At 44.9% G+C, this 15,779-nt stretch overlaps 1 protein-coding gene across 2 annotated transcripts in view; it reads right to left on the reverse strand.

The window, feature by feature from the left end:
* The window catches only part of PAK4 (p21 (RAC1) activated kinase 4), a 54,078-nt gene that overhangs the window by 12,425 nt on the left and 25,874 nt on the right, over positions 1–15,779 (reverse strand). For both annotated transcript variants that reach the window (XM_088477024.1, XM_088477025.1), the window contains exons 3-8: positions 11,475–12,122; positions 4,734–5,150; positions 1,628–1,761; positions 987–1,113; positions 705–830; positions 491–625 (exon numbers count right to left, since the gene is read on the reverse strand). In XM_088477024.1, coding sequence (XP_088333150.1) covers positions 491–625; positions 705–830; positions 987–1,113; positions 1,628–1,761; positions 4,734–5,150; positions 11,475–12,122 — 1,587 coding nt within the window. The remainder of the gene's footprint in view (positions 1–490; positions 626–704; positions 831–986; positions 1,114–1,627; positions 1,762–4,733; positions 5,151–11,474; positions 12,123–15,779) is intronic.

Below are 15,779 nucleotides of genomic sequence, written 5' to 3' on the forward strand. Positions count from 1 at the left end.
ACGGCATCCACAGGGGCACTGCGGAAGATGATATTTGGGTATTGCTAGTCCCAGATCATCTCTGTTATACAGGAAATATTTGTGATGATGACATCATTGCTGTGACCTGTAGTCTCAGTTGTATCACCACATACAGAGGTAGTTCTATATTACATAGTAAGTTAAGTACCCCAAAAGGACAACGTGTAGAATTTGGAGAGTAGATGGAAGGTGATGTAGATTCTAGGTTATTGGCTGCCAGACTGTGTACTCAGTAGCTCCATGTGTGTCATTGTCAATGGTGTATACCGGTGGGTAAAGCATATTCCCCTTTACTAAAAAAGACGAGAGTTAGAAAAAAGAAGTTATAGCCAGAAGGGGCTCAATAATTTTGGGAGCCTACTTCATATGCACAGTGTTACAAAGGAACCTTTTCACTACCTGGCTTTTTCTCAAAAATACAGATAGCTATATGGTCATCAAGATCATGTGACTGAAAATAGCGCCTCACCTTCTGCACGTTTTTTAGTTTCGGTGGCAAATTGTCCCTAATCATCTTCATGGCCTTTAGTGGAGGCTCGTTAAAATAGGGAGGTTCTCCGTCCACCATCTCTATTACCATGATACCCAGAGACCAGATATCCACCTGAAATGGACAAATAACAATAAGGCCGCAAAGTCTTTAAGTACAACCTCTAACCACTAAGCCAAGAGCAATGCCTCACCTCTGGCCCATAAGGTAGCCTTGAGATGAGCTCTGGCGCCATCCAGTAAGGAGTTCCCACCAAGGATTTTCGACGAGGAACCTCCTTATTGACCTGGGCACAGAACCCAAAGTCTGAGAGCTTCACCTGCAGACAGAAGAGATTGGTTATAACCATAATATTTCAAAGCATATCTATGTGGTAAGCAGAGAAATCCATTATACAATACACCCATCCATCTAGCTCCTATAGTCCGCTTCCCTACTAAATGATATCTTCCCACAAACACGGTCATCTTCTTACCCGTCCATCGTGTGTCAGCAGTATAGAGTCACTCTTAATGTCCCGATGAATTACTCCCTGGGCGTGAAGCACAGACAGAGCCTTCAGTACAGATACACAGACAGCAGAAATCTGCTCCTCATTCATTCTGAAAGCAAACAGTGAGAGGCCATTACTGACTCGCCCCCGGGAGACATGGATGTGGAGATGGTCAGAGACATTGAGACAATCCTAACCAATAAGTCTGATTCCAGAAGACACATTAGAAAATAAGGCCACCAGGCATTGAGGGATAAAACTGGTAAAGGAAAAGCAATGGAGAGATAAAACATTATTATTATTAGAGAACTGGGAAAGCTGGACAGCAACAAACGCTGACAGAGAGTGGACAGGATACAAGCAATAGGAGGAACCTGTACAACAGACATGGAAAAGCTATCTGCCAACCCAAAGGCAGAAAACGGACAACAACAACAACTGTGCTGAGAGAATCAGCCACAAAATAGACCACTGTCAAAACAAGCAAGACCCTGCAATGGGAGAAGTTATGATTTCACAGTGGGGGGGGAAAAGAAAGACTCACTGTCCCCAGAAGTGGAGGACACATTAGGGTACTGAGCTCTGCAGGCCAGGGTACAGAATCAGCCATTCAATAGACTTACCTGGTGTGTGTGACAATGTCCGTTAGGGCCCCACCTTCCAGGAACTCCATTACAACCCACAGCTCATCCCCCACCAGGTAACTGTTGTACATCTCCACTACGTTCTCATGCTGGTAATCCCGCATTATCACCACCTACAAAGCACAGGGAACAATCAACTAATATTTACATACTGCTACCCACAAAAGCATTTCAATGGGATAAAATTAGAGCAACAGAGAAAAATACTTGAGACACAGATGGGGTAATATTTCTGTTTGGTGATTTGTCAGCTCACCATTCAAATCTGGAGAACACTGATTGTGTCATATGACTTGTAGTAAAGTGTAATGAGGACCTCTCTGCTTGTAGCATGCCTTTCATCATATAAGTATTTCCTTTATCAAATCCTGTTTTTTATTTTGCCATCATAGACAGAACAGTACCTCAAACTGGAAGCCCCAATCATTGCTCTATAGAATAGAAATGATCAGTCCATATGCTACAGAAAAACAAATAGCTGGGATCATTGTCTATCGGTTTTGATGTTGGACACTTAAGTAGAGACTTCCATCCCCAATTTATGGCTACATGTACCTTGAAACTACAAAGCACATTAATGCTGGGTACATACCAGACTATGTGTAGCCGGACGATATGGCGGCCTACATATCTTATCCATGGGTACACATCAGAACGATGTATTGAAGGACGGAACGTGTGGGAGTGCGCGGATTGGGTGTACACACTGAGCGATTTGGCCGATATGTTGTTCCGATTCGGCCGGAAATGACATATCGGGTAGATATTGCTCCATCGTGTACCCAGTTTAAGACAGAGTAATATAACTCCCCTGGCAAACTACAGTGACAGCTCTCCCCAGCAGTTCTGACTTCCAGCAGCAGGTGTCACTGTTTGCAAAAGACTTTACATGCACTGGTAGTAGACAAAATAATTATGGGAACACTTATGTAACTGAGGTCTATTAAGCAAGCCTTATCCCATCATAGTTAGGATCATGTATAAAATTGCTGTGGCTCTGAAAGAGGGGTGATTGGTGAGGCGTATATGACAGGTGCTTCAGTGACCAAGACAGCTGAACTGACTAATCTTTCAAATGCAAGTTTCTACATGTGCATGGAAATGAAAGGAAGAAACATCAGCAAAGGGCCACAATGAGAGGAGGTCATCACTGCAGGACTCCAAGATCCTTATATTATTATGGAGGAAAAGGCTAAAACAGACGAACACCTGTAGATCAACAGACTGCAAATTTCCACCTCTGACCCAAGCAACCAGTTTCATCATTAGACTCCACAGAGCAGGTATCTGTTTACAGTGTATACACCGCAATGGTGAGGTCACTAGTGCAAAGGGCACAGGGAGTACACTACTGAGCAATGGAGGAAGGAGAGATCGTCAGATGAATCATCCGGCAGCAATCTAAGGACCTCTATAGCCCTGGGTGGTCAATTCCAACAGTGAAGGGTTGCAGCGGTCCCTTAATGTTTTGTGGCATATTCTCCAGCAATAGTTTGGGTGTGGCCATTCCCATACAAGGCAAGATCAATACTCATCATTACTCAATAGTACTACTACTATTAAATAGTTACCATCTTCAACTCCATTTTTAGAGAATAATAATTCCCCCCACCCACAGAGTGTGTTTGCTCGCCCAGTGAGGATGAGAAGGATGTTATCCATACAGTCACCAGTTCTGAACCATACAAACATTAATGGGACATTGTGGAATGCTGGCTGAGTCAGTCAGGTTAGTGAACCCTTGTGGTGCTACATCCCTCCGGCATAACTCCAGACATTGGTAAAGAGAATACTATGGTGTATTGAAGGCCGTAGTAGCCAAAAGTGGGGGACCAAGACCCTAATCGCTGACGTTATATTGACATTTTTATTTTTTACCCACTATATGTATAAACAAATCTACAGTGAAAGGTCTTCTAATAGCAATGCAAGATTTTCTCGCTTCTTTCCAATGTCATAAGGAAATGTCATCTTGTGAGCATTTCATGTACAGGATCTAGTACACAGCTGAATTGGCCTTGCCCCACACCCACCCTGAATACACTGTACAGGTCTCACACATGTGTGGGCATTAATATAACAACTGTTGCAGACTTGGAAGACAGTCCACAATCTTTTCCCTGTACAGAGAGCACTGTGCAAGCCTGCTAAATTCCTGCAAGTACATATGTGCTGGGTTTTCTAATTTTGTTTAAATACATTTTTCATAAGCCAAGACATAACATTTTATACTACAGATATCACGGCCTATATAGCGCCTTGCAAATGCCGGAAAAGCAAATGGCCTGATGGGCTTGTCTGGCAGCAAGAGCCCGGCCAAGAAGCTCCACCTCCCATCGCTCTGCTTCACCGCATGCAGAAAGGAGGGGCATGCTGTGAGGCCACGCCCATGAGAGGCATCATCACCCCTCTATTTTTGTGCACATGCTGTAGAGCAGGGGTCTTCAATCTTGGCCCTCCAGCTGCTGTGGAACTACACATCCCAGCATGCACTGCCACCTTTTTGATAGAACAGTATGATAAAACTATGGCAGTGCATGCTGGGATGTGTTGTTCCACAGCAGCTGGAGGGCCAAGGTTGAAGACCCCTGCTGTAGAGGAATGCCTGCGCTAAATTACAGCCCCAGTCTGTCACTGACAGCTTCATGTGCAATGTAAGATTCTCGTTTATTAGAAATGAGCCTCAGATATTTATGAACTCCCATATTGTTGCTCTATATTAGCTCTTTCATAAAGGCTCAAAGCTTTCACTGTAGTCTACCGCTAAGTTCTCCCTGCTCCAACATGCAATTACATTGGGGTACACCTCACTGTGTAAGCAAGACAGAACAGCCAATGCTGAAGCCTCACCAAAGTGAGGTCATTACGAGTATGTAGTAATGTTACCATTATGTAATTTCTTGGAGACATTGGTTGTGCAGTGGCTATGTGGAGCATATATAAAGTGATTGTAGTCTATGAAAACGTGGCATATAAATTATCTACCCGTACATAACTTACAGCCAGTTGTAGTGACCAGACCACAGTTCCAAAGCATACGAGGTCAGCATAATCTAAGGTGGGACACAAGAGAGTCAAGTCTCACCTCATTGAACAGAAGCTCCCTCCTTTGCTGCTTGCGGAGGTCCATCTTTTTGACGGCAACCAGCTTCCCAGAACTCCTGATAGTAGCGATGCAGACAATCCCCGTGGAGCCCTCTCCGATTTTGATGAAATTATCCAGGTAGGATCTGGGGTCCCCAGGGTCTACCACCATCTGCAGTGCTGCTCTGAACTGCTCGTGTGAAACCCGCTGTGGTTCTCTCTGTGGGGAACGAGCCTGGGAAGGCTGTTGTGTCTGTGCTGGGCGAGAAAGCTGCGGGTCTGAACTGTGTTGGGATAGGCTGGCCGGAGAGGGTTTTTCTGGGGGTTTGGGCTTGGTCTGGCTTGGAGGTGGCCGAGAAGAGCCTCTGTTTGCTGGATTTTTAGGGTCAAGTGGGACAGACGACCGGGAATCCTGAACCTTGGGAGACATAGAATAGAGATTGATTGTTGTTCATCTGCATAAAGACAGCAGGGCTGTATCTGAGACTAAACTGCAATTGGGTGAGAAGCGAACATTAAACAGAACCATAGAATGACAACACAAAATACACCAAACCAATAACACTTTGCAGAGCATGCTTTATATAGAAAAGAACTCCTAGTATCAGAGGTATGTGCGTGCATGTCTACATATGTATGTATGTATGTATGGTATGTATGTATATTTAGATTTCTAGAGTTTATTAGAACCGAAGAAATTCCTGCTGTTTACCAAAAATTCCCTTTAAAATTGATTTGTAGAAGACGCTCCGAACGGATTATGGCAGAGTGCAGATAACAACGTGCACTCATTTTAGTGATAACCGTGATAGAAGATGACGCTGTTACTTTACAGGTGTGGCACACGGCAGCTTGTCACTTTTCTATAGTCTTTTTTTTTTTTGAAGAAGAATAATAATAAATAATATTATGAAAACAAAAACACAGGAACTTTATTAAAACAATGTAAACGTTCAGTGACATTAATAATATGTCTAAATTCTATGATAAATGGGATCGATGGTGTCATTCTAGTTTGGAGAGAACAATTGGTACTGCCACGACTGTATAACCCTATTTGTCCGGCAGGTCGAATGGGTCTGCATTGGTGCCATTACTATTTATTTTTCTATTTAGTACTTTGATGCAATGTATTGGTGTTTTCCATTACCAATGTCCATGTTAATCCGTATTAAATAGTGGTTTTCCCAAAACGTGTTTAACGAACAACAAACTTTACTTGGCGAACAGATATGTTACACTTTGTTTACTGCTGATGTAATGGAGTATGAACAGATTGCACTGACATCTTTTTTTTTTTTTTTTTTGGATTGTTTTATTTATGTAATTTGTGATTTTTGTATTATGTAGTTTATATTTAAAATGTTTTCAATAAAGAATACATGATTAAAAAAAAAAAAAAAAAAAGTTCAGTGACATGCTGCTAAAAAATGAGAGTTATGGTATAACATATCTTTGTTTGCTTTTTTTCTTCGAGGTCCATAGGGTCCACAGGAATTACCTTGGGGTATGTGGTTGGAGTGATCCAGGCACCAAACTGTTACAAGCTTTAGCTCCCAGGATGCACTAGGTCAGTGGTGGCTAACCTTGACACTCCAGATGTTGTGGAACTACATATCCCAGCATGCCTTGCCACAGTTTTAGCATGCCCTAATAGCAAAATGGTAGCAGTGCATGCTGGGATATGTAGTTCCACAACATCTGGAGTGTCAAGGTTAGCCACCAAGGTACTAGGTCCTCCTCCATATATACCCCGCCTCTGGCTACAGGCACTCAGTTTGTGACCAAGCCCAAGGCAGGAGAAGGAAAGAGGAGAAGGAAGGACAATCTTACACCAGAAACACTCTAAGAATAGAGAATTATTGAAATGCAAAAGAAAATAAAAAGATTACCTAATAATAACCAAGTACGAAGAAGAGCTCTATCCTGGTGAAAAATCAAAAAGGGAGAGCAACAAGGAAGCGCTGCCAAAATCAGAGTCCCTGCGGGCAGAGGAGATAGCAAGAAGAAAAACCTGTCTTCGCTGTCAACTACTTAAGGTCTGATTTCAGGGGTTCAAATGGGGGAGCCTGTAGAGCCCTGAGAATCAAAGACCAATCCCACGGAGCTACCGGAGGGACAAAGGGAGGCTGAACCCTCAGAACAACGTGAAAAAATGTTCTAACATCAGGCAGAGGGACGATCCTTCGCTGAAAGCAAACTGAAAGTACAGATGTCTGAACTCTCAGGGTGGCCAGGCGGAGACCCCGGTCTAACCCAGCCTGGAGAAAAGCAAGAACTCGCGAGACCATAAAAACTTCAGGATCATATTCTCTATGAAAATACGAGTGCCAGAATCTGTAATAGATGCGGGCAGAGGAAGGCTTTCGTGCCCTAAGCATTGTCTGAATCACAGAGGTAGTAAAACCGTTGGCTCTTAAGATGCAAGACTCAAGAGCCACGCCGTCAAAGACAGACGAGGAAGGTCCGGATGCAGGCAGGGACCCTGTGTCAACAGGTCCGGCCTTAGAGGAAGAGGCCATGGAGTATCTATGAAGAGACTTTGAAGGTCGGTGAACCAATGGCGTCTGGGTCAAGCAAGGGCTATTAGTATTACTGTGCTGAACTCCTGCTTGAACTTCCTGATGACCCTTGGGAGGAGGGAGATCGGAGGAAAGAGATACGCTAGCTTGAATTCCCACTTCACTGCTAGAGCGTCCACAAAATCGGCTGAGGGATTCCTTGTTCTGGACCTGTACCTGAAGACCTTGAGGTTGTGGCCTGAGGCCATGAGGTCTACCTCTGGTAGTCCCCACTTGTCCACTAGAATCTGAAAGAAATCTGGATGAAGAGCATATTCCCCCGCGTGTATATCCTGATGACTTAGGAAGTACGCTTCCCAGTTGAGGACTCCTGGAGTCTGCCCTTTAGTATATCCTGTGCCTGTACGAGTGCCCTGTATACTGCACAGTTCCAGGATGTTTATGGACAGGTGACCCTTCCTGGTCAACCATCTTCCCTAAAAAGTATGACAACCTGTCACTGCACCGCACCCGTGGAGGCTGGCATCCGTAGTACGGAATACCCAATCTGGAATCCAAATGGGGCGAATCTTGTTAAGATGAAACGTCTACCCCACCATGAGAGGGAAAGCCGAACCTCTGGAGAAAGACAGATAGTCTGACCGTATTAACTGGTACTGCCCGCTCCACTGGCAGAGAATTAGCTGTTGCAGTGGAACTGAGAATATTCCACCATGTCAAAGGTTGACACCATGGACCCTAGAACCTGCATCTCTGAGTGGATAGACACCCTGTGATTGCGGAGAAATCGGCGTACCCGTAACTGAAGGGCCGAAATCTTGTCTCCTGGCAGAAATATCCTCTGTGCCAGAGAATCCAGGAGTGCACCTAATTGCACCATATGCTATACTGGAGAAAGACACAACTTTTTCCAATTGATGATCCAGCCGTGCCTCTGTAGGCAGGCAATAGTCTGAGATGATGTTGTAACACAGCTGGAGACTGTGCCAATATCAGGAGGTCATCAAAGTATGGCAGTATTCTGACTCCCTGACGCCTGAGGTAGGCAGTCATTATTGCCATTATTTTGGTAAAGACCCACGGGGCCGTTGACAAACCAAAAGGCAGCACCTGAAATTGGAAATGTTCAGAATAGGCCGGTGGGACCCATTTGGCTTCTGGATCAAAAATAGATTGGAATAATAACCCCTTTCTCACTGATCCAACAGAACTGGGATTATCACCCCTGAACCCAGTATGGAACGAATGGCCTGCTGGAGGGCTAAGGCCTTGGTAGAGTCCGAAGGAGGAGCTGTACAAAAAAACCTGTGCAAGGGACTTTTCCAGAAAGTCAGGGCGTACCCTCGAGAGACCGCTTCTCGAACCCAGGCATATGTTGCTGTCTGATGCCAGGCATTCTAAAACTGAAGAAGTCGGCCTCCCATCATGGGATCCCCAGGAGGAGGCCCGCCCCATCAGGTCATGGGTTTGTCGTCCGACTTGGAAGCCGGACGTCTGATCGCCCAAGATCTCTTAAGTTTGCGGTCTAGTATTCCTTCGAGAACTGGATTGTCTAAAGAAAGACTGTCCTTTCGCTTTTCCTTGCGGGCAAAAGGCCCGAAATGACGACTGCCTAGGCTTAGGGGCAGTCGTTGAAGGCAGACCGACTGCTTTAGAAGCTGCCAGAGTAGCCACAATCTTAGCCAATTCTGTGCCGAATGGTATGCTTCCAGCAAACTGCAGGGATTCCAGAGCCTTATTGGATCCTGCATCTGCTTTCCAGGCCCTTAACCACAGGGCTCTGCGTGCAACACTTGAGGTAGCTGATGCCTTAGAAGCCAGAACACCGGCGTCTAATGCCGCCTCCCCCAAATAGGAGGCTGCTTCCCTGATGTAGGAGAGAATGGTCAGCTGCTCTCTGGAAGCCTCTGGAAGAGTATTTTCCAGTGCCGTTTTCCATTCTTCAATGGATTTAGACACCCAGGCTGTAGCCATGGCTGGTCGGGCAACAGCTCCTGACAGTGAAAACACAGATTTGAGACAGGCCTCAAGTCTTCTATCTGTGGGATACTTAAGGGAGGATGCAGATGGAATAGGCAACGTGGCGCTCTTAACCAAATGTGCCACATGAGCATCCACAGTAGGTGGATTTAGCAGATTCGCCAGCTGGAAGGGGGTATAAAGTAGTTACCTTCTTTGTAACATGGAATAGTCTCTCAGGAGAACTCCATGCTTCCACCATAAGTTCCGAGAGTTGCTCAGATTTGGGAAACTCAGCCTTAATGACCTTCTGGCGTTTGAACACCGGAGCCTTCCTAGGTGCTGGATCTTCACTAACCATGTTTAAAATAGTTTTGACTGCCCTAATCAAGGAGGGAACATCCACTGCTACCAGGTGGTCCTCCTCTCCTGAGAGAGACTCTTGAGAGGAGCCCTGTACGTCTTCAAACTCTTCTGAAGATGCATTAGAATCTACAGGCTGGACAGACTGATAAGAAGAAATCAACCGTCCCCCCTGGTTTTAGCAACTACCAGCCTGCCCGCTTGCAGCATTTGCTGAAATGCAGCAGAAGACGGAGCCATACTTGGACTTGAGTGGGCATAAACATCTATCCAGAAAGGATGCATAGGAGGTTGTAGCTGCTGTGGGTACCCAATGATAGGGGTCGGCGTGGGTGTAGATAAACGGTCTACAACCTGTGCTATAACCTGAGACAAAGACGACACCCAAAGTGGTTCCTGCACAGGAGCTGGTATGCTGGAGTGATGTGGTAGCTATTTATAATAACTACCACACAACCCATCCTATATGAAATCCTGAGGGGACAAGCCCGCCTGACAAGACTTTACATGAAACCAGCACAGGGGCTTTAGCCTCCTGCTTTTCCTTACTTTTAGACATAAAGGTAATGTCATGCAATGTAATACAATGTGACAGTGTTCACCCCCAAAACAACCCACACACCTGTAGCATAGGGTTATGAGGAGAAATAGCAGTGATCGTTATAACTGACAGTCATTCAGGAATAAAAAAAGGCAGTATAACACACAGCAGAACTAGCATAAGTCACATACAATGCAGTTAAACAATATATTTGCAATAGGCTCTTAGTCAACTACAAAAAACACAAGAGCATAGTAGGATATTGAGCTCTGTATAACCTGGCCACAAAAGGAGAGGTATACAGGGAGACTGAACAAACTTCCTAAGATTCACATCTACAGTAGAGCACTTGAAAGTGGTCTCTGGGCATCTCATATACAAGGGAGGTAGGGAGCAGCAAACCAGACGCTCGAAAACCTCATCTCTGGATTGGTGTTTGGGCTCTGGGAGAGGCTCCCGAGGAGAGCCTACCTCCCCCTAGGCTGTATCAATCCACCGGTCGCACTGAGCTTTTACATGGCTGCCACCACTGTCCCCGGCGCCAGTTTTATATGCCCCGGTGGTCTAGTGGGAGAAGCAGTCGTCTCCAGTTGCCCATTACAGCGACCTCTGGCAGGTCTCCACTGCCGGACGAATGGACTGCCACGTTGTTCCCGACAAGCGGGGAACCACCTTACCTGCGCCACCGTGTCTTCCGGCTGCAGTCCCAGGCCCAGCGTCTAGTCATAGTCCGCTGGCGCCCCCGGAATCACCAGTTCCCTCACTGGTGTTGCAACGCCGGTGGGGGTAGATGGAGCAGCAGTAGCACGGGCGTCCATCAGACAAAAAACAAAGCTAGGGACTGCCCGAGCAGTCCCCTGTATACAAGGTGCACTGATACCGCGCACCAATCAAAAAACTGAGTGCCTGTAGCCAGGGGCTGGGTATATATGGAGGAAGACCCAGTGCATCCTGGGAGCTAAAGCTTGTAACCGTTTGGTGCCTGAATCACTCCCACATACCCCAAGGTAATTCCTGTGGACCCTATGGAACCCGAAGAAAAAATTAACTATTTGTCTTAGTTATAGGGGTACTTCTACAAATGTATTTGTGAATGCAACAAAATGTCTCAAAAAGAAGATGCAAAGAAAATAAATGATACAATATGTTTTCAGTGTGACAGATTAACACCTGCACTGTATTGGAGTACATTTGTGTTTAACAAACATTTTACCTGTTGCACGTATGATACAGATTGAACATGGAAAATGGTGCAATCCGGCACATACCCTGCGGTTCACAGCAGGGATCACCTGATTACACCATATGCTCTTTGTGTTTGGTCCTATGAACATTGTGTCATCATCTCCCCACTCACCTGTGGAGCTGCACCTCTGTTTGGGTCCGTGTCTGCACGTGGGTAAGTATGGAAAGGCCCTCCCGTTTGTGGTGTTGGTTTTACCACCCCTTCTGTGGCAGGGTTACTTGGGGTACGGATATTCGGTCCAGAGAGTGGTCTTTTGTCTCTAGGTGACTTTGGACTATCCTGTCCTCCAGTGTATGACGATTTAGGTCTTCTGTCTTCTTTTTCTCTCCTCACCACCCTATCTGCTGGTTCACTATACTCACTATCCTTCACAGTATGGTTCTTCTTCCCGTCCGACCTGTCATGAGAACGAACGGATCTGTGCTCCGATGGTTTAGGATAGTCTGGAGGAGGTGGTCGGTGTTTATTGTTTGGTTCCTGTCCCCGTGGCTGCTGGGGAGCCGCTTTCTGTTCTTCCCTCAGCCTGTCCCTTCCGTGGTCCGTCCTGCTCCTCTCTGACCCCCTTCCACCATCTTCACGTACTTGCCGAACACGGCCATCACTCACACCATTCTCCAGATGGACACGCTGCTCCCTGGGGTAGCAAGGAGGAGACTCTCTCCGCAAGGAGTTAGAACGACAGACCGACATAGTCTCAAACTCATCCAGGAGCCAAGCCAGGGAGCCATCTCGAGACATCTTGTTCCCACGCACAATAGTCTGATGGAGGAGAAGACAAATACAGGGGTGTATTAGTAAAATATATAAGCTAGAGTTGAATCTTCATCATGAAGGGTGGAAAAGGTCAGCTCACAAGGCCAGTGCATACGAAACCATCAGGAAAGCAATTAAGAAATTAAGCAACTAGAGAAGTTTGCATCATTGCCCTAAATATAGAATATAAAAGTTGTTCTATTTGAATGCCCAAAATATTTGTTTAATTACATCCTCTTTATTAAAATTAGCAGCTGGAGGTGCCTTTTACCATAGGACAAGGATGTGTTGGTTTAATCTGTATTTCTTAAACGATAATAGTTAGACCATAAAAGATTAATTATTGTAGGCCAGTGGGTGTATAGAGGGTATATAGTGCCCAGGCTTCTCATGCTGCTATTCCCCAGTGTCTCACAAGAATGAAAGAGAAATTAATTATTATAAATCCTTACCTGTCACTTGAAGATATTTAGATACACTAACACACAATACTGCTTGGTGACCCCGCTCATATAGATACACTAACACACAATACTGCTTGGTGACCCCGCTCATATAGATACACTAACACACAATACTGCTTGGTGACCCCGCTCATATAGATACACTAACACACAATACTGCTTGGTGACCCCGCTCATATAGATACACTAACACACAATACTGCTTGGTGACCCCGCTCATATAGATACACTAACACACAATACTGCTTGGTGACCCCGCTCATATAGATATAATATAATACTGCTTGGTGACCCCGCTCATATAGATACACTAACACAATACTGCTTGGTGACCCCGCTCATATAGATACACTAACACACAATACTGCTTGGTGACCCTGCTCATATAGATACACTAACACAATACTGCTTGGTGACCCCGCTCATATAGATATAATATAATACTGCTTGGTGACCCCGCTCATATAGATACACTAACACACAATACTGCTTGGTGACCCTGCTCATATAGATACACTAACACAATACTGCTTGGTGACCCCGCTCATATAGATACACTAACACACAATACTGCTTGGTGACCCCGCTCATATAGATATAATATAATACTGCTTGGTGACCCCGCTCATATAGATACACTAACACACAATACTGCTTGGTGACCCCGCTCATATAGATACACAAACACACAATACTGCTTGGTGACCCCGCACATATAGATATAATATAATACTGCTTGGTGACCCCGCTCATATAGATATAATATAATACTGCTTGGTGACCCTGCTCATATAGATATAATATAATACTGCTTGGTGACCCCGCTCATATAGATACACTAACACACAATACTGCTTGGTGACCCCGCTCATATAGATATAATATAATACTGCTTGGTGACCCCGCTCATATAGATACACTAACACACAATACTGCTTGGTGACCCCGCTCATATAGATACACTAACACACAATACTGCTTGGTGACCCCGCTCATATAGATATAATATAATACTGCTTGGTGACCCCGCTCATATAGATACACTAACACACAATACTGCTTGGTGACCCTGCTCATATAGATATAATATAATACTGCTTGGTGACCCCGCTCATATAGATACACTAACACACAATACTGCTTGGTGACCCCGCTCATATAGATACACTAACACACAATACTGCTTGGTGACCCCGCTCATATAGATACACTAACACACAATACTGCTTGGTGACCCCGCTCATATAGATACACTAACACACAATACTGCTTGGTGACCCCGCTCATATAGATATAATATAATACTGCTTGGTGACCCCGCTCATATAGATTCACTAACACACAATACTGCTTGGTGACCCCGCTCATATAGATACACTAACACACAATACTGCTTGGTGCTCCTGCTCATATAGATACACTAACACAGTACTGCTTGGTGACCCCGCTCATATAGATACACTAACACACAATACTGCTTGGTGACCCTGCTCATATAGATACACTAACACACAGTACTGCTTGGTGACCCCGCTCATATAGATACACTAACACACAATACTGCTTGGTGACCCCGCTCATATAGATACACTAACACACAATACTGCTTGGTGACCCCGCTCATATAGATACACTAACACACAATACTGCTTGGTGACCCCGCTCATATAGATACACTAACACACAATACTGCTTGGTGACCCCGCTCATATAGATATAATATAATACTGCTTGGTGACCCCGCTCATATAGATTCACTAACACACAGTACTGCTTGGTGACCCTGCTCATATAGATACACTAACACACAGTACTGCTTGGTGACCCCGCTCATATAGATACACTAACACAATACTGCTTGGTGACCCCGCTCATATAGATACACTAGCACACAGTACTGCTTGGTGACCCCGCTCATATAGATACACTAACACACAATACTGCTTGGTGACCCTGCTCATATAGATACACTAACACACAGTACTGTTTGGTGACCCCGCTCATATAGATACACTAACACACAATACTGCTTGGTGACCCCGCTCATATAGATACACTAACACACAATACTGCTTGGTGACCCCGCTCATATAGATATAATATAATACTGCTTGGTGACCCCGCTCATATAGATATAATATAATACTGCTTGGTGACCCCGCTCATATAGATATAATATAATACTGCTTGGTGACCCCGCTCATATAGATATAATATAATACTGCTTGGTGACCCCGCTCATATAGATATAATATAATACTGCTTGGTGACCCCGCTCATATAGATACACTAACACAATACTGCTTGGTGCCCCTGCTCATATAGATACACTAACACACAATACTGCTTGGTGACCCTGCTTATATAGATATAATATAATACTGCTTGGTGACCCCGCTCATATAGATTCACTAACACACAATACTGCTTGGTGACCCCGCTCATATAGATACACTAACACACAATACTGCTTGGTGACCCCGCTCATATAGATACACTAACACAGTACTGCTTGGTGCCCCTGCTCATATAGATACACTAACACACAATACTGCTTGGTGACCCCGCTCATATAGATACACTAACACACAATACTGCTTGGTGACCCCGCTCATATAGATTCACTAACACACAATACTGCTTGGTGACCCCGCTCATATAGATACACTAACACACAGTACTGCTTGGTGACCCCGCTCATATAGATACACTAACACACAGTACTGCTTGGTGACCCCGCTCATATAGATTCACTAACACACAATACTGCTTGGTGACCCCGCTCATATAGATATAATATAATACTGCTTGGTGACCCCGCTCATATAGATTCACTAACACACAATACTGCTTGGTGACCCCGCTCATATAGATACACTAACACACAATACTGCTTGGTGACCCCGCTCATATAGATTCACTAACACACAATACTGCTTGGTGACCCCGCTCATATAGATACACTAACACACAATACTGCTTGGTGACCCCGCTCATATAGATACACTAACATACAATACTGCTTGGTGACCCTGCTCATATAGATACACTAACACACAATACTGCTTGGTGACCCCGCTCATATAGATACACTAACACACAATACTGCTTGGTGACCCCGCTCATATAGATACACTAACACACAATACTGCTTGGTGACCCTGCTCATATAGATACACTAACACACAATACTGCTTGG

This window comes from Taudactylus pleione, unplaced genomic scaffold (assembly GCF_031769625.1).
Source record: "Taudactylus pleione unplaced genomic scaffold, aTauple2 ptg000199l, whole genome shotgun sequence".
NCBI classification, from domain to species: Eukaryota; Metazoa; Chordata; class Amphibia; order Anura; family Myobatrachidae; genus Taudactylus; species Taudactylus pleione.